This window comes from Anabrus simplex, chromosome 2 (genome assembly GCF_040414725.1).
Source record: "Anabrus simplex isolate iqAnaSimp1 chromosome 2, ASM4041472v1, whole genome shotgun sequence".
Classification (NCBI taxonomy): domain Eukaryota; kingdom Metazoa; phylum Arthropoda; class Insecta; order Orthoptera; family Tettigoniidae; genus Anabrus; species Anabrus simplex.
In genome coordinates this window covers 129582663-129608449 of record NC_090266.1, presented here as the reverse complement: position 1 = coordinate 129608449, position 25787 = coordinate 129582663, and the positions used below count along the sequence as shown (strand labels likewise).

The following is a 25787-nucleotide window of genomic DNA, read 5'->3' as shown; positions in this document are numbered from 1 at the left end:
GTAAGTTTGACGTGCATTGTATGTAAGCTTTGGGAAGGCATTCTTTCTGATTATATTAGACAAGTTTGTGAAATGAATAACTGGTTCGATAGAAGGCAGTTTGGTTTTAGGAAAGGTTATTCCACTGAAGCTCAACTTGTAGGATTCCAGCAAGATATAGCAGATATCTTGGATTCTGGAGGTCAAATGGACTGTATCGTGATTGACCTGTCTAAAGCATTTGATAGGGTGGATCATGGGAGACTACTGGCAAAAATAAATGCAATTAGACAAGACAAAAGAGTGACTGAATGGGTTGCTATATTTCTAGAAAATAAATCTCGGAGAATTAGAGTAGGTGAAGCTTTATATGACCCTATAATAATTAAGAGGGGAATTCCTCAAGGCAGTATTATCGGACCTTTATATTTTCTTATATATATAAACTAGCAAGATACCCGTGCTTCGCTACGGTATTATACTGAAATTTATAATTGAATGCTTATTGTTTTAGATATATAATCCGACGAAATTCGCGATCTGACTCGTTTTCTGCGAGAATGCACCAAAATTCCTGATCTGACTGGTTTTCTATTATTTTACGGCACGTTTCCTCCCATTTTTCAATCTTCCTTTCCAGCAATCGATTTCGTACTTCTAGGGCTAGGCTCAGGTATTCCTCCTGGTCAGATGGGTCCGTAAATCTTTGCCATCTTTTCCTATAATCATTTTTAATATGGATAAAATCCTTCAGGAGATCCGGCGTGGTGTCATATCGGGTGCCTTGGCGGCACTGAACCCGCGGCCGGACTGCATTCTTAGTCATTACCCGTCCAGGAGCCGTTTCCAGCGCGGTCCGCACATTTGACGACGGTACGGAATATTATTATTATTATTATTATTATTGTTATTATTATTACTATTATGTGTGGCTGGAATGGCTGATGACAGGGAAAACCGGAGTATCCGGAGAAAAACCTGTCCCGCCACCGTTTTGTCCAGCACGAATGTCACATGGAGTGACCGGGATTTGAACCACGGAACCCAGCTGTGAGAGGCCGGCGCGCTGCCGCCTGAGCAACGGAGGATCCTTATAAGTACATTAATAAAAGCTAAAATCAATTGGTCTCACCTACTTCTACACCCCACCGCCGGTAAGTTTATTTACCGCCACCCCCCCCCCCCCCCAAATTAAAAGAATGCTTGTTTCTTTATGTTTAAGGGAGATTCCAAACACCATTGTTCACGTCTATTACCTTCAGTTTTGAGATATAAGTATCACAATAAAAATAATTTACTTTCTGCACTTCATATCACAATACTCCCCCCCCCCCAAGTGAATTTTCCCGCAAAAAATACTTGTTTCTTTAATAGTAAAGGATCTTCTTAAATACCAATGATCACGACTCTAACTTCTTCAGTTTTTGATTTATGTGTCCTCATGGAAGGAATTCAACTCTTTTACACTCCCGCCCTCCAAGATGGTTTCCCCACCAAAACGCGCTTTTCTTTGTTTTTAAAGGAGATCCAAATACGAATTTTCACGTCTGTAACAACTTTAGTTTTTATTAGATGTATGTATTCTCATACAATTAAGCCAATTAATTTTTCAATCCTTCCCCCCCCCGCCCCTTCATTGGATTTTCCGAGAATACGTGTTTCTTTACTTTTAAAGCAGATTGCAAATATCAAATTTCATTTTTGTGATATCAGTAGCCTAATTAAAAGAATTCAACACCATTTTCAGTCACTTTTACCACCCCCCTCCACCCAAGTGGTATTTCCGAAAACTAAAAACACACGTTTCTTTATGTTTAATAGAGATAAAAAAATACCATTTTTCACTTCTGTAACATGTTAAGTTTTTTGAGATATACTGTAAACATTCTCATTTTAAAATTTCACCCCTTTTGAGTTCCCCTTAAGTGGAGTTTCCAAAAACAAATCACATATGTTTATTTACATTTACAGGAGATTCCAAACACCCACTTTTTACGTCTGTAACATTTGACGTTTCCAAGATATTCTGTAGATATAGTCTTTCAAAAAATTCATCCCAATTTGTCACTCCTGTTTAACCACCATTAATTGGATTTCCCTAAAACTAAGAATTACGTGTTTCATTATTTTTAAAGGAGATCCCATATACAAATTTTCAGTGCTGTAATATCTTTCGTTTCTGAGATGTATGTATCCCCATTAAAGGCATTCAACCCATTTTCACCCGTTTTACACCCCTCCTATTAGGATTTACAGGAAACAAAAAATACGTGTTCCTTTATTTTTAGAGGAGATTCTAACTACCAATTTTTACATCTGTAAATTTTAAAGTTTTAAGATGTAGACGCACTCATTTTAAAAAATTCACCCCCCCCCCTTTTCACCGCCCAATATTTGGATTTTCCAAAAACGAAAAAAATACGTGTTTCTTTACTTTTAAAGTAGATCCAAAATACCAATTTTCAGGTCTGTAATATCTTCAGGTTCTGAAATATAAGTAGCCTCATTAAAGGCATTCAACCAATTTTTCACCCTTTTACACCCTTCCTATTGAGATTTTCCGAAAACAAAAGAATACGTGTTTCTTTATTTTTAAAGGAGATTCTAAATACCAATTTTTACATCTATAAACTTTAAAAGTTTTGAGATATAGATACACTCATTTTAAAAAAACACCCCCTTTTCACCCCCCCCATTAATTGGATTTTCCACAAACAAAAAAATACGTGTTACTTTATTTTTAAAGGAGATCCCAAACAATCTTCAGGTTCTGAAATATAAGTAGCCTCATTAAAGGTATTCAACCAATTTTTCACCCCTTTTCACTCCTCCTATTGCGATTTTCCGAAAACAAAAAATACGTGTTTCTTTATTCTTAAAGGAGATTCTAAATACCAATTTTTACATCTATAACCTTTAAAAGTTTTGAGATATAGATACACTCATTTTAAAATATTACCCCCCTTTTCACCCCCCCCCCCTTAATTGGGTTTTCCAGAAACAAAAATTAAGTGCTCCTTTATTTTTAAAGGAGATCCCAAACACCAATTTTCAGGTCTGTAATATCTTCAGTTTCTGAGATATAAGTAGCCTCATTAAAGGCATTCAACCCATTTTCACCCCTTTTCACTCCTCCTATTGCGATTTTCCGAAAAGAAAAATATACGTTCTTTCTTTATTTTTAATGAAGATTCTAAATACCAATTTTTACATCAGCAAACTATAAAAGTTTCGAGATATAGATTTACTCATTTTAAAAATTCACTCCCTTTTCACACTCCCATTAATTGGATTTTCCAGAACAAAAAAATACGTGTTTCTTTATTTTTAAAAGAGTTCAAAAGTACCAATTTTGAGGTCTGTAATATCTTCAGTTTCCGATATATAAGTACCGGTATCCTGATTAAAGGCATTCAACCCATTTTCCCCCATTTTCACCCTTTTTCACCCCTCCTATTGGGATTTTCTGAAAACAAAAAAATACGTGTTTCCTTATTTTTAAAGAAGATTCTAAATACCAATTTTCACATCTATAAACGTTTAAAGTTTTGAGATATAGATACACTCATTTTAAAATTTCACCCCCCTTTTCACCCCCTTACCGAAGGAATATCCAAAAATCCTCTCTTAGCGAGCACCTACATCATAATGTGAATATTTCCCCAAAATTTCATTTCTTTATGTCCAGTAGTTTTGGCTCGGCGATGATGAATCAGTCAGTCAGTCAGGACAAGCTATTTTATATATATAGATGATATGAGTAAAGGAGTTGATTTGCTCGATTTGTTCTGGGTGATTTCCGACTAAAGAGTAGAGTTACAAAAATGTTGCAATGTTTGGGTTGGGAAGAATTGTGAAAAAGAAGAAGAGCTGCTTGACTAAGTGGTATGTTACATGTTATAAACCTCATTTTAGGTCCATATTGAAAATTTACAGTTCAACAACAATAAAGGTGTTTTAATTTGTTCCACCTATTCAATACTTTTATTTTCACTTATAGTGGTTACATAAACAGACTCTTAGTTAAATGGGATATGTTTCGCCCTAAATTAAGGGCATCTTCAGCCTAAAAACAATCATCAAGAATACAACTAATATTAAAAGTGAAAGCTAAAAGTTTAACCAGTTATTAAACATTTTTATGTTCTGAATTTTTACATTCTAAAATGACAAAAAAAAAAAAAATTTGCCAAACCACGTAACAAATTGGTGTACCAAATACAGTAGAGTGAATGTCAACACACATGATACCGTGACACAGCAAAGGAGTCTGTACTATTCACACAACAGGACAGAATATCTCAACATCGTTGAACTTGTTTACAACAAGAGACATTGCACACAGCTAAAAGAAGACCCAGTTTGAACACACTGCACATAATGTAACACTGCAACAAGCCTACAATGGCAATAATTAAGACACAAGTATGTTTCTAAAATGAGCGAAGCAAATTTTATAATTTCCATACGAGTGTCTTAATTACCGTTATAATTGAGTTGCATATGACTGTTTATGATCGACAATAATTATAACTCCATTTTTTAAATATTAATCAATTTCTGTTGAGCTGTCACTTGACAGTTGAGTTTACTGAACAGAGCGCAGAGCGCATGCGCTGGGTTATTGATTTTCCGTGAGTGGATCAGAGACATTGACAATGTCATATATTTTCAAAGCTTTGATAGAAAGTTATCATAACCTAGCTTTATTTCAAATACAAATTGTTTATTGTACAGTTGGTGAAGTGAATTTGTGGGAATGTGCTGTGTGGTTGTCGAATATTGGAAATAGAAGGTGCAGTGATATTAATAAGTATGTCCGATACGTCTGATTTTGGAAACACCGGGCGAGTTGGCCGTGCGCGTAGAGGCGCGTGGCTGTGAGCTTGCATCCGGGAGATAGTAGGTTCGAATCCCACTATCGGCAGCCCTGAAAATGGTTTTCCGTGGTTTCCCATTTTCACACCAGCCAAATGCTGGGGCTGTACCTTAATTAAGGCCACGGCTGCTTCCTTCCAACTCCTAGGCCTTCCTTCCCATCGTCGCCATAAGACCTATCTGTGTCGGTGCGACGTAAAGCCCCTAGCAAAACAAAAGATTTTGGAAACAAGTGCGAAGCTAGTGCGTTGAGCGCAGGTGCGATGCTATCCTTACCTAATTGGTCAAACAGTTATATCATAATGAAAATCTAAACTCTGATTGGTGGAGAACCTGTATCATAATGAAACTTGAACTATAATGAGCCTCATTAAGATACAGTTTTCTGGCATATAATATTTATATTTTGGCATCGTCGAGCAGAAAATATTTTAAAAGCTATGGTACGTGTGTAAGAAGTACATCAGAGGACATGGCACTATGCTTAAGTGACAAAAGCATTTCAAGGGAAGATGTGGATGTTCAAGCCAGCAGGAATCCAGAAGACAGTATATGAGATATATTAAATAAGCCATCAAAATAGAACACAATCAGTGAATGACATCATTAAGCGATATCAGTTATAGTCAAAACTCAGCAGTATATAGACAAGATCTAAATATGTCTAGTCTGGCCATCATTCTCCAACATCCCATGATCTGATGCATGAAAGACATGAAGTCTGTGGTTGATTTTCTTTTTGTAACTTCATAGATGGTGTTGATTCAGATCCTGACGTACAAGGAAAACATGCAATTCAAAAACCATCCCAAGCTCTGTCCGCTTTTAGTTCTGTGCACCAACTCACATAAACTGCCCTCACTGCCAAATGACTGAATATCTAAGTTCATCTGCATGTCAAATATCTACTGATGGTATACATTAGGATTTACTCTGCACTATTGTTAAGTATCACAACATGGTAACCAGGCCACAAACTAAACTGATATGGTATATAAGTATTGGAAAGGAACAAATAAGCGCCAAATCAAGTCATATACAGAAAGACAGGAACAAGAAAGTAACACACAATAGGACGAAAACAATGACAGGTGGGAAGAGGGAGTAACAGAAATAGGAGACAACAAAAAATACAGAAACACATATCGTTCTACATTGCGATTTTATTTTACGTAAATAAATATCACACAAGAACACGTTCGCTTCCTTATATAAATTACTTTATTTACACTGTATGTCACAACATTCAATTATAAACAGTCACAAATGACACTGTATACAACTCTCAATAGCGGGTACGCTGAAGTCGATTCTGAGCAGTACAGATATCAACAACACTGACTCGCGCACTATTACATGCACTCTCTTGAATTCACCGCCTCACTCACTCAAGTCCAATACTCAGACTGTCTCACTGACTGACAGCTCGATATTTATACTACTCGATCAGCCATCTAGAATGATCGACTTCTGGAAGAGTTCTTACAACACTCTAATCAAACACACTCGAAACATCGATCGAACAGCTAGTTGAATGGGTACTCAAAACATTCGTCATCTATTTACTAATCCATATGGAAACATCTACAACATTCGTAATGTCTCTAAATGTATCTGGATAATAAAACCTTACAGTAAGTTTCCAGAACCCTTCATATATACCAAATTATAGTACAGTAAGTCTAACATATGAACATTATGGAATTTTCTACCGCTTTCGACTATATAGGGACAAGGACTATCTCCACATCTACATGCACTTTTGTTTTCAAGTATCTAGGATGTCCCCTGATCAATCCCTATTAAGACTCATTGAGGGACCATCTTTGACAGTGTTGATGACCGTCCTCCTGATAAAGCTGGGAAGAGATGGATGTTGAAAAACTAGGATTGATGAGGGGAGAGCCGATCCATTTGAAGATGGTAGTGTATGAAGATGTGGAAATTGTCATCATCCTTTCGTGCTTTCAGGTTTGTCCTTGTATCCTCTTTCTGTTCCTCCCTCTTCCAACACAGACCTACCAATCTGTTTGTCCTATTATGTGTTCCTTTCTTATTCCCATCTCTTTATATATGATTTGGTACAGTATATAGCATACATCAATGTTAATCAAGTAAAATTTGAAAATTCTCTGCCTTTATCCTATTTTTCATGAAAATATGCTAGTAAAATGGAAGAAATTATTATCATGAAGTTCAATAAAGTATAAGAGCAAGCAGATTTCATTGGTTTATTTATTCTCCAAGAGAGATATCAGCTTATAAATAGTAAGCGCCCACGGAAGTCCTCAAACAAGAACACAATTACTTTCATTGTTGAGTACCAGTTTATTAATAGGTACTGTGAGCATTGCAAGTGTGACGGCAATGTGTGCATCAGCTTTCAGGAATCAGTGTAATGTGTATGCTTACACGTCGCGGTAGTTGAGGGCGAATCTTTTAATTTAGATAACTGAAGTCAGTGATTGTGGTCCTAGTAAGATTAACAATAATTGTTCTGTTGTGGGGTGTAATTTTACATACAAAAATTGTTACCTTGGAACAAACTTTTTTCGTTTCTGAATGAAAACCAGCATGCAAATAGACATTCATCATCATTTTACAGTTCCAGTTTCCCGGGTACTGTTGGCAAGCCTCTTCCATTCTGTCTTATTGAGATACGTCCTGTTGTTGATGACGTCCTCCAGTGTCCTTCCCCGATCTGCAATGTTTATTTTTATGATGTCCATTCAGTAGGTTCTTGGTCTTCCCACCATCTGTTTCCCTGCCGCATGTCTCTCCAAGTTAACATATGCTGTCCTTGTTGGCATCATCCTCATTACATGCCCAAACCACCTCAGTCTGGACATCGAACAACGATGTAACAATCCCAGCTTCCTTCCTAACCACGTCATTCCTTAACTTGTCCAGTTTGGTTTTTGAATTGTGGACCTAAGGAACTTCATCTCGGATGCCTGCAACCTTGATGAGTCCTTCTTAGTGAGGGTGCAGATTTCGATACCATAGGTTAAGACTGGTATGAAATACTGATTGAACATCATCAGCCTTGATTTTGTTAGTACTCTGGGATCCCAGAGGAGTGTTTGTACTTGCTGGTAAAAGTGACAGCTCTTCTGCACTCCATTTGCCACCTCCTTTGTAGCTAGTGTATCTCGACATATTACACTGAGGAGGTATGTAAAGCTTTCCACACTTTCTAGTGGATGGTTTCCAAGCATGATGTTCGCTGGTCATCCCTCTCTGTTTATTGCCATCACTACTGTTTTTAGTTCGCTTATCTTGAGATTGAACTCCTGAAACTTAACCTTCCATTCATTGAGTCTCAACTGTATTTGTTACTCAGTTTCTCCCCAGGTCATAACATCATCAGCGAAGGCCACTGCATTTAGTTCACCAGATGTTTTGGATTTTTGCTTTGAGGAGGGACACTATTGACAGACGACCATGGCCTCCAACAAATACGAGGGCTATTTTTTTTTTCAAGGTCCGATTGGTCACGAAATGAAACAGCAGTACAAATTTGACACTTTTCTATTAGTAACACTTACTGATACATCACAGCTATTTTTCAACATAGTCGCCTCGCAGATTGAGACATTTGTCGTAGCGTGGTACCAACTTGTCAATGCCCTCTTGATAGAACGTCGCCGCCTGCGCCTGTAACCATCTTTGTACACCGGTCTGCAGCGCCTCGGCGGTGTCAAAACGCTGCCCTACTAGATAGCGTTTCATGTGAGCAAAGAGGTGAAAATCTGATGGAGCCAGGTCTGGACTGTATGCTGGGTGATCGAAAACGTCCCACTGGAAACGCTGCAGGAGGTTCGTGGTGGCAGCTGCAGTGTGCGGCCGAGCATTGTCATGGAGGAGGACAATGCCTGATGACAACATCCCTCTCCGCTTATTCTGAATTGCCCGTCGTAGACGTTGAATAGTCGCACAGTATGCGGCTGCAGTGATGGTGGAACCACGTTCCATGAATTCCACCAACAGAACTCCTTTCCGGTCCCAGAACACAGTAGCCATACACTTTCTGTTGGAGAATGTTTGCTTGAATTTCTTTGGCTTACTCGGGGAGTGCGAATGCATCCACTGTTTGGATTGCTCTTTTGTTTCTTCCGTTTCAAAATGAACCCATGTCTCGTCCCCTGTGACAATTTTGTTCAAAAAATCCAGTCCTTCATCATGGTAGCGCTGGAGAAACGCTAAAGCGGCGCCCATTCGCTGTGTTTTGTGACGGTCAGACAGCATCTTCGGAACCCATCTCGCACAAAGTTTGCGGTACTGAAGTGTCTCACTCACAATTGTGTAGAGAGCTGACCTGGAAATTTCAGGAAACGAAGCACTCAACACAAAAATTGTGAACCGACGATTTTCTCGAATTGCTTGATTCACACGCTGAACAAGATCATCGGTTGACACACGCTTCCTTCCCTGGCCGCCTGCATCATGTGTGTCTGTACGCCCTGCTGTAAAGTTCCCGCACCATTGTCGCACTTTGCTGTCGCTCATGCATGTTTCACCATACACACGACTTATTCGGTGATGAATTTCGGCTGCATTGCACCCCTCAGCCTGAAGAAATCGAATTACACCGCGCACTTCACACTTGGCGGGCGAAGCGATCGTTGTAGCCATGTTTACGAGTGCGCTGCACGTTCACTACTGACGGGACTGAGGTGAGGCGCATAACGGTCATTTCAGAGACGTTGCGCAACACATCTGCGCAGCGGTTCATCATATATTCGCGGGCGTTTGACTGTCACGACCGATCGGACCTTGAAAAAAAAAATAGCCCTCGAATTATCAAGTCTACAGTCAGCATTTCATTAATGACACACCTACGAGAGAGCCCGATAGCCCAGAATATATACCAAGATTACACATGGCCCCACAGTCACACAAGTTGCAAGATGCAGCAGATAATGGTACAATGGGGTACAAGAGAAAAATCTCAGCCATAGGAAATAAGAAATAGAAGAGAATGTCAACACTGCAGGAATTTCCTTCTCGCTCGATAACAAATGATGCAAGTTCAAAGACAAAATCTGGGCTGCAGTATAACCACGGTTGTTCTTCTTTAATGCACACCCCCAGACGAATTAAGGAACATTATGTGATAAGGAATACTGACCCACGTTCATGTGCTCATTAGTCCTGCCATACGTAACAGCAGTAAAACTGGTATGTTTATTTTGAAGGAATTACCTTACCGCATGGTCGTAATCAGCAACTTGCAATGTTTTAACTTTATGAGCTTGCTGACTGTCAGATATTCGTTGCTTCCTCTCATGAAACCATGCTGGACACCCTGACTGCTCCCAGGTCCAAAATGCAATGTCACATTTCTGTCACCTTTACACTGGCATTATAAAATTGCCACTCGCACTCAGCCTGCATAATCTGGATAATTATTGGTCTTATTTGAAATTTCAAATTAGGCAATTAACCACTCGCTTTCAGTAATTGTATAACAATTATCAAAATTATTCTTTTTGCACTATTCGACGACTCCACTTCTCAATTGTTCCACAATTGAACTTAAAATTACAGAAGCTTCATTTTCATATTCTCTTTTTAGTACGTGAGAACAAGCACAGCCAATGTCTTTTATTTTTCCAAAAAGCTCTTTGTTAGAATGCGGTTCCTATATATTTCCCTAGAGTAAATCGCAAGTTTCATTGTTTTATCGTGAAATGTTTCTTGGTTGTAAATTAATTTCTGAAACCATATCTCAATACTGTGCAACGTATGCTTAGAAGGAACAAATACGCATTACTACTTACAAATTTTATGTGGAATAAAATACAGTTATCCCTCACCCTGCGCAAATCGTCTTCAAAACAGCTCCTTTAGTTTTTAAAATTCCCTTTCAGATAATAACTTAAAGAAGAAGCTCAAATTCCTAAAAGATCTGGCCTCAATTAATGGATACAAAATAAATATGGTTAATCGGATCATTAATAAAGTAAAACAGAAGTTAGCAACTAATCTTACTCCTGAAAAAAGTCCAAAATCGCAACATTTACATTTTCTAATTCAGCCATTTTTCAAATAACTAATTCTATTTAAAAAAACGAGATGTTAATATAGCATTCAAGACACAAAATACAAACAGAAACATTTTTTTCAACCACAATAGTATAAATTCTAACAATAACCCTCATCTAAATTCGGGTATCTATAGATTAACATGTGTAGAATGTAAATGTTCATGCGTTGGCCAAACTGGAAATAGCTTTCTCACAAGATACTTAGAACAAGTGATTGCTGCAAAACTCAACAAATATTCTGCGATGAGTGCTCACATGAGAGAATCAGGCCAACATTTTAAAACTATACAGAAAGACCAAAAAATTATCAAAAAGATAGAAAAGGGAAAATTAATGACAGCATTAATATCTATATCCATTTGGACCAACATTTCAATAGGGGAAAAAATTTAAATGATGAAATCAAAATCAAAATCCTTTACATGAACAACTGCCTAAACTTTTAGAAACGCTTAATGTAAAAAAATGTAATTTTGCCAAAATTTTCATCCCCAAAACAACTAATAATCACAGAACATGAAACAACAGACCCCTCCCTGCGCGCCTACTAGACATTCCCCTTCCAAAACCACACCTACTAACATTTCTCCACCTACCCCTACTCCCTCCCCTCAAATCCTCCCACATCACTCTTACAACACAAGGAGTAGACGCGGAACAACATGCAGTAACCACACAACCTTGGATAACACCAAACTGACAAGCAGCAATTGGAGGGGTAAGTGAAGTTTCCAGAAGTGCACACTTAGCTATCAAAGCAACTTCCGATACTTACAAGATTCCTTTTCTTGTTACAGACATTCATCAAAGATAATCTAGTTATCAACTTTTAACCACATGTTCGTCGATTTACGGCCTGTTCAATTAGGCATTATTAAATCCATTAGCTCGACTCATGGTTACTGACGTCAACAAGAGCATACTCATTCAACAGCATCTTGATTTATGAATTTCATTTTCCGTATTGACATTTACCAATCTTCATAAAAGGAAAGAAAAATTCCACCTAATCAATACATTTATTTTCTTGTAAAGTATTACAATCTAGGACCGGTTTCGACCCTTCATAGGTCATCTTCAGCTATATCAGAATCACATTTGCATTTCTATCTTATACCTCTGAAAGACCTTCATGATATATTGTTTCATAATTTTCAGTGAAAACTTATCTTAAAAAACAAATTTCTAAGCGTTGTGTTAAAATTAAAAATTAAAATTACAAAACTTTGTCTATTATATACATGCCCTTGGGCTGACAGAATGCATCCTTGGGTTGATTAAGCATTTATCTTAGGTATTGTTGCTTATTTTGTTGAATCGAATCCCTTTTATACTTATGTACAATCGTGAATAGACTATCAGTAAAATTTGATAAATAAAACTTGCGTGATAATTATAATAAAATATCATGTTACATCTTTATACCTTATTGCTGGAGTGATATTATTTTAGGCAAAATATAAATGCGGGTTGATCTCTATAAAATATTTTACATAAACACACTAATATATTTTTTAAAGTCTAATCATTGTACTTTAAAGTCTAAAATACTTATTGCTTTGGATCTTGCGTTGTTATGTGGTAAAATATTATAACAATTTGTCTTATATAACATCAGATATTGATAATATTTAAATATGCCGTGTATGGTTGGCTTTTAAATCTAATGATTAAATGTCATTTCCTTCTTGCATAAAATTACAAGTTTCATATTATGTTGATTATGTATTGTATAAAACATAAATATCTAATAAATTGAATGCTTATCATTTACTAAAAGCACATGAATGTCTAGTAATATAGTCAGTGTGTTTAGTGACACAGAAACATGTTGGCCTTGATTCTTGCGTTATATTTCCATAATTTGCCTAATTTTTTATATATGTCGAATGTTGGTCTTTATAGGTTCCATTTGTAAAATAACAGCACTTTCCTATAATTGTGAAATGAATCAATAAGCTTGACACGTGTTAAATTATGGAATATATGTGTGATTCAGTTCTGGCCTAACTTCTGGAGTTTTCTCCCATCAAATGCCGTAAGACTGTGGTGGTTCCTTTCCCTTTTTAAGGCTGGTAAAGTCTGTAAGCCAAAATGAATGAAGTGAGTTAGATTTCAATAGAAGTGTAATGTTGTGTGAATTTGTAAGCCTGAATTAATTTACTTACTGCTGGATGTTTGAAATGCAAGTTTCTTGGCCGTTTGACGAGTAATGTACCTCGTACTGATGGTTCTTGTGTTGTCTGTTGTGAGAGGGGCGGAGGAATAAGTAGGGGAGGTTGTTACGTGTGTATGGGCGGAGTCGCTGAGGTTCGCTGTCTGCGCCGTAGCCTGTGTATGACGTCGTCTGTTGACTATTTTGACGTAGTCGTTTTTTAAGATAGGAACGATTTTATTGAACAAAATGTTAGTTTTTTCAGATAACTCATTTATGTTATAATTAGGATTTGCATACTGATCTAGTGTTATATATAATTCTTCACTTATATTAAGCAAAGGACCTTTAAGTTCTACATTTAATATTTTTAAATCGTTATTTATGTCCGTAAAATTGTGCTTATATTCATGCATATGTTGCCCTATTGCCGAGAAATGATTATGCCTAATTGCGTTTACATGTTCATTATATCTAGTCGTGAAATTCCTGCCCGTACGCCCGACATAACTTGTTAAACAGTTATTACATTCCATTCGGTAGACTCCTGATTGAAGATATTTGTTACTACTATTTACTGATTTGCTATTATATATGATATGCCTATTATTTTGTGTAGTCTTAAATGCTATTTTAATGTTATGCTTCCTCAGAACATTGGTTAGTGAATATACGCCCGTATTATTGAAAGTGAAAGTTGCGTAATTTTTTCTGGGTTGATCTGTTTTCGTCAGAGTGGTGTTGGGTCGTGATTTGAACTTACGAATGATGGAATTAACCATTTCTTTTCTATAACCATTTTTTTGAGCTATTTCGTGAATTAGTTGTAGTTCATCTTTCAGATCTGCTTTTGACATCGGTATGTTAAAGGCTCTATAAATCATACTTTGATATGCTGCTTTTTTATGTGGATTAGGGTGATTAGAATCTATTTTTATGGTGTTTATTGTATATGTAGGTTTCCGGTAAATTTTGAAAGTGAGATGTTTTTCGTGTCTAGTAACCGTTAGATCTAGGTAATTTAGTTGACCGTTACTCTCAGATTCCTTGGTGAATTGTATAGATGTATCTATGGCATTTATTTTATCCAATATTGCATTTTCGTTGGTTATTCTGTTGTCGATGATGACGAATACATCATCAACAAATCTGCACCAGAAAGATATTCCTTCAATTTTACTAAATGCAATTTAGCATTTAAGACTACACAAAATAATAGGCATATCATATATAATAGCAAATCAGTAAATAGTAGTAACAAATATCTTCAATCAGGAGTCTACCGAATGGAATGTAACAACTGTTTAACAAGTTATGTCGGGCGTACGGGCAGGAATTTCACGACTAGATATAATGAACATGTAAACGCAATTAGGCATAATCATTTCTCGGCAATAGGGCAACATATGCAGGAATATAAGCACAATTTTACGGACATAAATAACGATTTAAAAATATTAAATGTAGAACTTAAAGGTCCTTTGCTTAATATAAGTGAAGAATTATATATAACACTAGATCAGTATGCAAATCCTAATTATAACATAAATGAGTTATCTGAAAAAACTAACATTTTGTTCAATAAAATCGTTCCTATCTTAAAAAACGACTACGTCAAAATAGTCAACAGACGACGTCATACACAGGCTACGGCGCAGACAGCGAACCTCAGCGACTCCGCCCATACACACGTAACAACCTCCCCTACTTATTCCTCCGCCCCTCTCACAACAGACAACACAAGAACCATCAGTACGAGGTACATTACTCGTCAAACGGCCAAGAAACTTGCATTTCAAACATCCAGCAGTAAGTAAATTAATTCAGGCTTACAAATTCACACAACATTACACTTCTATTGAAATCTAACTCACTTCATTCATTTTGGCTTACAGACTTTACCAGCCTTAAAAAGGGAAAGGAACCACCACAGTCTTACGGCATTTGATGGGAGAAAACTCCAGAAGTTAGGCCAGAACTGAATCACACATATATTCCATAATTTAACACGTGTCAAGCTTATTGATTCATTTCACAATTATAGGAAAGTGCTGTTATTTTACAAATGGAACCTATAAAGACCAACATTCGACATATATAAAAAATTAGGCAAATTATGGAAATATAACGCAAGAATCAAGGCCAACATGTTTCTGTGTCACTAAACACACTGACTATATTACTAGACATTCATGTGCTTTTAGTAAATGATAAGCATTCAATTTATTAGATATTTATGTTTTATACAATACATAATCAACATAATATGAAACTTGTAATTTTATGCAAGAAGGAAATGACATTTAATCATTAGATTTAAAAGCCAACCATACACGGCATATTTAAATATTATCAATATCTGATGTTATATAAGACAAATTGTTATAATATTTTACCACATAACAACGCAAGATCCAAAGCAATAAGTATTTTAGACTTTAAAGTACAATGATTAGACTTTAAAAAATATATTAGTGTGTTTATGTAAAATATTTTATAGAGATCAACCCGCATTTATATTTTGCCTAAAATAATATCACTCCAGCAATAAGGTATAAAGATGTAACATGATATTTTATTATAATTATCACGCAAGTTTTAATTATCAAATTTTACTGATAGTCTATTCACGATTGTACATAAGTATAAAAGGGATTCGATTCAACAAAATAAGCAACAATACCTAAGATAAATGCTTAATCAACCCAAGGATGCATTCTGTCAGCCCAAGGGCATGTATATAATAGACAAAGTTTTGTAATTTTAATTTTTAATTTTAACACAACGCTTAGAAATTTGTAAGTTTTTAAGATAAGTTTTCACTGAAAATTATGAAACAATATATCATGAAGGTCTTTCAGAGGTATAAGATAGAAATGCAAATGTGATTCTGATATAGCTGAAGATGACCTATGAAGGGTCGAAACCGGTCCTAGATTGTAATACTTTACAAGAAAATAAATGTATTGATTAGGTGGAATTTTTCTTTCCTTTTATGAAGATTGGTAAATGTCAATACGGAAAATGAAATTCATAAATCAAGATGTTAACGCCAACCAGGCAAAAAGTCAAGCATATAAGTATAGGAATATCAGAATTAAATTAATGAATACAATTAAGAACATCGCATTTTTGAAAGAATGCCTCGCTCATGACCTAATTCCAAAGTTTTTAACTAAATATAACAACAAACATAGAAACACAAGACAGACACGTGACACTTTAAAGAAAACCAATAAAATCTGGATAAAAACAGAAATAAAATTTTTTTATCGTAAAAAACAACACTTGAATAACATACTATACCCTTTACATTTGAAAGTATCCCAAGAGCTACCACGTAGCTATTGGGACAACTTCCAACATGTTACGAATGAGAAAATTGAACATCTAGCCATAAAAAAACAGAACACCCTAGACAAGAAATTAGAAACCTTGAAACGAACTCAGAAAGAAAAACAGGTGACTCATCTTACAGAAAACAACAACTTAGCTCAGTCCACAGGAGATAGAATGCATCAATTTTACCCACCATTAAAAAATCTCACGGATACAACATTCAGTAAAGCAGAGTATGAAATTTTAAGCAAAGGACCAAAACACACCTGGAACAACGCCTCATTACTACAGAACATTACTACCGCTATAGCAGAAACAGAATTAGCCATACAGAGAATTCCGCATGAAATACGTGAAGAAGTTAGACACGACATTGTAAAAAAACTCCCGCAGTACATCAACAGAATACAAGAAAACATATCTAATAGCAATAAAATGGACAAAACACACATTAATAGCCTAAAAGAAAAGGTCAAACGCGATAATCTCCTGATAACAAAAGCCGACAAAGGGAACACAACGGTAATTATGAGCAAAGATATGTACATTCAAAAAACAAAAGAATGCTTCAATAATAACACATTCCGCACAATACGTAAAGACCCCACAATTACAGTACAAAGAAATCTAAAAAACTTGCTTAAGAACACACGTTTTTTACTCACCGAAGCAGTAGCAAATAGCTTAATAATAATGAACCCCCAGTTACCGAATGCTAAAGCTCTTCCCAAAATTCACAAAGAAAATACCCCTATGAGAACCATAGTAAATTATAGATCTAGTCCCACATATAATCTCTCTAAATTTATTCAGAAATTTCTAAAAAATCACTATTCCTTTCAGGCTAATAAGAGCATACGAAATTCCATAGATTTTTGCAACAAAACAAAGAACTTTAAGTTAGATAAATATCATTCCATAGCCTCCTATGATATAACAAATATGTATCCAAATATCCCCACTGACAAAACCTTAAATATAATCAGAACTAATCTCAAAACATATAGTAAATTAAGCATATTAGAAATTGAGGAATTTATGATATTACTCAAATTTGCAGTCAATAACAATTTCTTTAAATTTCACGATACAATTTACCAACAAACAGGTCTACCTATGGGATCACCCGCCTCCGGGATAATAGCAGATATATACTTAGACTACTTAGAACATATTGCATTTAGTAAAATTGAAGGAATATCTTTCTGGTGCAGATTTGTTGATGATGTATTCGTCATCATCGACAACAGAATAACCAACGAAAATGCAATATTGGATAAAATAAATGCCATAGATACATCTATACAATTCACCAAGAAATCTGAGAGTAACGGTCAACTAAATTACCTAGATCTAACGGTTACTAGACACGAAAAACATCTCACTTTCAAAATTTACCGGAAACCTACATATACAATAAACACCATAAAAATAGATTCTAATCACCCTAATCCACATAAAAAAGCAGCATATCAAAGTATGATTTATAGAGCCTTTAACATACCGATGTCAAAAGCAGATCTGAAAGATGAACTACAACTAATTCACGAAATAGCTCAAAAAAATGGTTATAGAAAAGAAATGGTTAATTCCATCATTCGTAAGTTCAAATCACGACCCAACACCACTCTGACGAAAACAGATCAACCCAGAAAAAATTACGCAACTTTCACTTTCAATAATACGGGCGTATATTCACTAACCAATGTTCTGAGGAAGCATAACATTAAAATAGCATTTAAGACTACACAAAATAATAGGCATATCATATATAATAGCAAATCAGTAAATAGTAGTAACAAATATCTTCAATCAGGAGTCTACCGAATGGAATGTAACAACTGTTTAACAAGTTATGTCGGGCGTACGGGCAGGAATTTCACGACTAGATATAATGAACATGTAAACGCAATTAGGCATAATCATTTCTCGGCAATAGGGCAACATATGCAGGAATATAAGCACAATTTTACGGACATAAATAACGATTTAAAAATATTAAATGTAGAACTTAAAGGTCCTTTGCTTAATATAAGTGAAGAATTATATATAACACTAGATCAGTATGCAAATCCTAATTATAACATAAATGAGTTATCTGAAAAAACTAACATTTTGTTCAATAAAATCGTTCCTATCTTAAAAAACGACTATGTCAAAATAGTCAACAGACGACGTCATACACAGGCTACGGCGCAGACAGCGAACCTCAGGGACTCCGCCCATACACACGTAACAACCTCCCCTACTTATTCCTCCGCCCCTCTCACAACAGACAACACAAGAACCATCAGTACGAGGTACATTACTCGTCAAACAGCCAAGAAACTTGCATTTCAAACATCCAGCAGTAAGTAAATTAATTCAGGCTTACAAATTCACACAACATTACACTTCTATTGAAATCTAACTCACTTCATTCATTTTGGCTTACAGACTTTACCAGCCTTAAAAAGGGAAAGGAACCACCACAGTCTTACGGCATTTGATGGGAGAAAACTCCAGAAGTTAGGCCAGAACTGAATCACACATATATTCCATAATTTAACACGTGTCAAGCTTATTGATTCATTTCACAATTATAGGAAAGTGCTGTTATTTTACAAATGGAACCTATAAAGACCAACATTCGACATATATAAAAAATTAGGCAAATTATGGAAATATAACGCAAGAATCAAGGCCAACATGTTTCTGTGTCACTAAACACACTGACTATATTACTAGACATTCATGTGCTTTTAGTAAATGATAAGCATTCAGTTTATTAGATATTTATGCTTTATACAATACATAATCAACATAATATGAAACTTGTAATTTTATGCAAGAAGGAAATGACATTTAATCATTAGATTTAAAAGCCAACCATACACGGCATATTTAAATATTATCAATATCTGATGTTATATAAGACAAATTGTTATAATATTTTACCACATAACAACGCAAGATCCAAAGCAATAAGTATTTTAGACTTTTAAGTACAATGATTAGACTTTAAAAAATATATTAGTGTGTTTATGTAAAATATTTTATAGAGATCAACCCGCATTTATATTTTGCCTAAAATAATATCACTCCAGCAATAAGGTATAAAGATGTAACATGATATTTTATTATAATTATCACGCAAGTTTTATTTATCAAATTTTACTGATAGTCTATTCACGATTGTACATAAGTATAAAAGGGATTCGATTCAACAAAATAAGCAACAATACCTAAGATAAATGCTTAATCAACCCAAGGATGCATTCTGTCAGCCCAAGGGCATGTATATAATAGACAAAGTTTTGTAATTTTAATTTTTAATTTTAACACAACGCTTAGAAATTTGTAAGTTTTTAAGATAAGTTTTCACTGAAAATTATGAAACAATATATCATGAAGGTCTTTCAGAGGTATAAGATAGAAATGCAAATGTGATTCTGATATAGCTGAAGATGACCTATGAAGGGTCGAAACCGGTCCTAGATTGTAATACTTTGCAAGAAAATAAATGTATTGATTAGGTGGAATTTTTCTTTCCTTTTATGAAGATCATTCAACAGCATTCGCTGAGGTCAAATGACAACAAGTATTTGAATTCCATGAAAACCAAAATTCATCCTGTCACAAATTCAATTATCCGATCGACGAGATCTTGGTATTTTTATGGACTCTTATCCTCAAGGGATAATAAAAACTTTTTAACCGGATCTCATTTGCAAATAAATTTTCAAACTTAGTTCTTAAGATTGAATTTCATGTCATTATAAGATTTTAGACATGCTACTTGTTTTTTAAATATTTTAGAACAACTCGTTCTACCATAATTTTAATGTATCTTTTCCTGTTAAGCAATTGTTATTAAGGCATATCACCAAAGATTCTGTATTTTATAATATTATAGTAGAGTAAATTTAAGATTGATTTTTTTTTTTTTAATAGGTTTAATATTTCTTAAGTCATTATTTATGAACATAACCACTCTTCGAGATTTCAGGTTTGGCTGATGATGCTCTGTAAGGGAGCAAAACATGTCCCACATATAACTCTCCATTAATGAAGATATTTTAAATGTAACAACATTTTAATATATTGAACAGGTGGATAATAATAAAGCTTTGTTATTGTAATTGTTCCAGTGTGCCGGTTCACTGTGACAATATCAGCTCATCTAAAATATCTTTTAGAGGATTCACAGAGTACTTCTTCATGGGTTTCCCATCCTAATGATCTCAAAGAAGAGGCTACAGCACTTCTCACTTTGTGATATCTTGCGTTCACCAGCAATTCACCTTTGGGGCATATGCCCAGCATGTGTCCAAGAGTTCCAATCTCATTGCAGTCTGGAAAACACAGCGGGGTATGCTGGAACATTGACCTTGTATTGCGCGAACTGCTGTAATGTTGTATGACATCTTCAGAGCGTTTGCCCATTCGGAACATGACACCCATTTTTATAGCTCACACATGAATTAATTTGAAGGACATCTGAGTACAGAACGACTCCCTTTCCTCCCAAGGTATGCCTTGACCACATCATTTATAAGTTCATTATGTACGCATCTACCTGTCCTGGTTGGCAAGTTGTTTAGGTTTGATAGGGCTGAAGCCTTTTCCACAGGAAGATTTCTGAGGAAGTGAAAATGAGCATCACTGACGTGTAATAAGTTATTACATAGTTAATGTGCTGAACTAAGGCTTCGCGGATGGTCCTCATCAGCGCTAGACCTCGATATCTTATCAATCTTATCAATGTCCTCTAAAAACCCATATTTGATTTTTGTTAATGGCATACAATGAAGACAATTTACTTTGTCATTAAAGTTTGTACTGGAAAGGAACAAAGCAAGTTTGACACTTGTTTGTACCTTTCCAACAGAGGATGGATGCCCAGTTGTACTTCCTCTTAAAACAATAATCACCACCATCCACCAACACATTTTCAATACTATCCTACACTTCCTGCATCAAAATAGAAGATCTTTAAAGATGGCCCCTCAATGAGCATCGATGTCCACCCTCCTGATGAAGATGGGAAGGAGAAAATGATCCCTTTGCAGGTTAAGAAGAGATCTGTGTAGAAGAACAGGGATTGATGAGGAGATCGCCTATATAACTGAAGATAGCAGTACATGAGGATGCGGAGACTGCCCTGGTATTTTTTGTAAATTCTTGTCTTTCTTTGATTTTTTCTCTCTGCCTACACTGAACTGACATTATGTTCATCCTATTATGAGTTCCATGATTTGTCATTAAAGTTGATGAAGAGTTATACAGTAGTGCTAAGAAGTATTTTGTGGATAGTATTTTTTTGTAAATTCGTTTAAGAAAACAGTTTAAATTACATAACATTAGTTAACAATGTACACACATTGGAATTAGTGTTAAATAAACTCTTATTTAAGCACAACTATCTTCCAATTTAAGAAACTTTAAATTTCATTAATAAAAAGTATATTGTAAACAGAAAAAATACATCAACACACAAACAAATTGTCAGATGCTGAGATATAAATTTGTTTCAATCAATTTAGTTACATATCCGTGAGCACTGATAACTGCAACAAATCTCCATGGCATAGAATCAAAAAACTTCTGCAGAAGTACAGATGAAAGATTGGTCCATTCCTCTTATAAAGCAGCAAAGAAATGACCCTTATTTCAGCAATTCATACAACATAAACATAGGACCAATTTCTCAGCGACATATTCAATGGGGTTCAAGTTCAGTCACTCCAAAACTCTTTTCTTTGAAAACAAATGTCGCATGGCAGAGGATAATTTTCTTATTGAAATATCTTGTTTTGAGGCATATTCTTCCTTCCATGTGCTATCATGTCACACCCTACAATGTCACAATACATAAAACAGTCTAATATCCATTCTATTTGAAAGACAGGACCAACTACATGGCTAGAAAACCCGCCCCATCCCATGGTGCTACCTCATTAATGTTTAATGTTTGGTACTTTGTATGTATATTGTTTCTCTGGTTTCCTGGTTGGCAAATATACCTGATAACACCAAAACAGATGAGGGTAAATTTACTTTCATCACTCCATAACATCTTCAACCAACGTTTACTCTTCCGTGTGACATACTTCTCTGCAAACTCTAATTCAGTTTTTCTATTTATTTTTGGACTGATCAGTGGTTTTATTGCAAGTTGTCTACTTTTTACATCAGCACCTGCTCAATGGTGCTTTACAGTGAAAAACATACTCAGGAGCTAAGTGCTACCCACTTTTTCTATCCCTCCGAATGGTAGTTTTTTCAAGGCCGACCTGAAATGTGTTTGTTGTGTACACTTCCTTTTTTTGTTTCAATAAATTTTATTCACTTACCACCGAGGGAGATGGAAATGTGGTTAGGGGTGCACAGCTGTGAGCTTGCATTCGAGAGATAGTGAGTTTGAACCCCATTGTCGGCAGCACTGATGCTGGTTCTCCGTGGTTTCCCATTTTCACACCACGCAAATGCTGAGGCTGTACCTTAACTAAGGCCAAGGCCGCTTCCTTCCCACTCATAGCCCTTCCTTTTCTATCGTCGCCATAAGACCTATCTGTCGGTGCGACGTACAGCAACTTCTTAAAAACTATATATATATCTTTACTTACCAGCTGTTGAGAAATCCTGAACTCCCTAGCAATATCAGATCGGGATTTCTCCACTTTTAATGCATTTAAGGCAGCCTGTTTTAGATCTACAGAATATTCCTTCTATTTAGCATTGTTCACAACAACATCTATATTCCCATTTAATTGTATGATATTGTATTCGGAATATTTCACAAAATACTTAATGAGTCAACATAAAATAAGCTTCTATGGATGCTAGTTAAATATAACTGGATCTTAGACATGCGACAATGGTAACATGTTGCTACACACTGCATGACTCAACTGGGACCCCTGCCCTGCTGTGTCTACATGCAAACAGTGCTGATAACACACAATAAATAGCTACAAAATACTTTTGAGCACTTCTATACCTAAAAATACTTACAAGACCTGTTTTCCCCAGTGGTGAGGCGAACATTGCAAAAAAGGATTCTTGGTCTAGTTGAAAACACGATGCGACCCCTCTCTTCTCTACAAGGCACAAAACATGTATCTGAAATGAATCATTCCGTTACATAGAAAAGGTAAACAGACACATTGTATTAAATATGATGTTTGAATGGATATGAAGGATTAGTGCAATGAATGAGAAATCACTGATAATTAATACTGACAATTGGTCAAATAGTACTATCAGCGAGGCTTTATAAAAAACATAAGCAAGAACATATTCCTTTTACATCCTCAGAAGTTCAGATAGACATAGATATGCAGTTGTAAGCAAATGCCACATCCAAAACTGGACATTGGTGAACAAGTCAAAGGCCCCAGCTAAGCCGGAAAACACCGACCAGCCATTCAGAGCCAGAGTTTACATGTGTAGAATGATCAGTTCCTTTTAGCTCCTTTTTAAAATTATTTGTTTTGTGTCACACCAGCAAAGACAGGTCTTATGGAGACGATGGGATAGGAAAGAACTAGGAATGGGAGGTAAACGACTATGGCCTTAAGGTATACCCCCAGCATTTGCCTGCTGTGAAAATTGGAAACCATGGAAAACCACCTTTAGGGCTACCAACAGTGGGGTTTAAACCTATCATCTCCTGAATGCAAGCTGACAGCTACGCGATTCAAACTTTACAGCCACTCGCTTGGTCTTTCCACTCCTCCTCACATCGAAAGGACGTGGGAAACCTATCCAAGTAGTGAACAGGTCCAAAGTTCCTTAACTTAGGAGATCTCACAAGATCCAGTGTTTCAACATGGCTATGCTGTTGGCCTCAGATACATAGTACCAGTGCCTTTTTGTGGTGTTACGCAGTACCGGCACCATTTTCTCAAAAGAAAAAATTAATTGTATATTATTAAGAATATTCCTATCTCATTTCCTATGAAGTGTTGGCGTATGGCTTAAAATCAAGTTTATATGTCTGCTCTTGTTACATTTCTACAGATACAATGTGTACAAGTACACGACTGAAATTTCTGTAAACTGTCATTCTAATATGCCTGTTCTTTTAATCATTTGTGTCGTCAGTTCGGAGTTGAGGAAAAAGAAAGAGATAATCTTTGTCTTGCTCTTTCTTATCATTCCAAATTTTGGGCTACTGGAATAAAATAAAATAGGGGATTGGTTTTCTCACCCTTTAGCAAACTGTTCCTCTCAAGGATAAGCTAACAGTATCTGTATTGCACGAAGTGGCGTTAATACCAACAAAGAAGAAAATAACTGATAAACAGCTTAGTTAATCTGGGGTTAATATGTTTAAATTTAACTACTTTCATTGTTTTGAAATAATTTGAAAAGCATAAAACACTTGATTTTGCTGCCGAGACAAGCAAACTCATAGTTACTTAGTAAGAGGAATAATGGGTGCATGTGATACACAAATTAGAGAAGTGAAACAAATAAAATAACTACCTATTTGTACTGGTGTGCAACAAAAGAAAAAACATGGCATTCTTTTGAAGTGAATCAAGAAAACTTAATGTTATTGGCTTTACATCCCACTAACTACTTTTACGTATTTTGAGATGCCGAGGTGCTGGAATTTTTTCCGCAGAAGTTCATTTATGTGCCAGTAAATCTACCGACATGAGGCTGGCGTATTTGAGCACCTTCAAATACCATGGGACTGAACCAGGATCGAACCTGCCAAGTTGGGGTCAAAGGCCAATGCCTCATCCGTCTGAGCCACTCAGTCCGACTGAATCAGGTAAATGTGAAGAATATATCGCAAGTACTGACAGAGTTACTGCAGCTCGATTCCGACCATGGTGAGCCCAATTGTTGAATATCAACTCAGAAAAATAATTTCTTCCAGAGAAATGACTGGTTTTATGCAAAAAAAAATTTTTTTAAAAAATGCTAGGTTGTAAGGTGTGCCAAGATTATACAAGTATAGAATTGGGAAAGCAGCAGTCATTGCCTTAACTAAAGTACAGCTCCAGCATCTGCCTGGTGTGAAAATAGTGTAATATGTATTTATTATCATTAATTGCCATTCCTTTGCCCTGGTTTATTAGGACATTCAAATATGATATGATGCCATAAGATTCATGTTTCTTGTTTATATACATACTGTATGTGTATATATACCATATTTGAAGATATAGGTGTTACTAATCACCATATGCTAAACATACATACATACATACATACATACATTATCATTAAAGACTGTTATGCAAGCCTCTGTGAATTTGCTAACCGTCACCACAGTCCCCTATTTGCAACTAGTGTTGTGGCTTCATTTAGTTCCATACCTCTTATCTTAAAATCGTTAAAATCTTCTCTCACCCTTCTCTTACCCTCCATAAGAGAGTCCATTGTTC

The 25787-nt window shown here is 35.8% G+C and overlaps 1 protein-coding gene across 1 annotated transcript in view; it reads right to left on the bottom strand.

Moving 5' to 3' along the window:
• The window catches only part of LOC136862699 (RAB6A-GEF complex partner protein 2), a 205858-nt gene that overhangs the window by 136395 nt on the left and 43676 nt on the right, over positions 1–25787 (bottom strand). The window contains exon 3 of the mRNA XM_067138904.2: positions 23398–23505. Coding sequence (XP_066995005.2) covers positions 23398–23505 — 108 coding nt within the window. The remainder of the gene's footprint in view (positions 1–23397; positions 23506–25787) is intronic.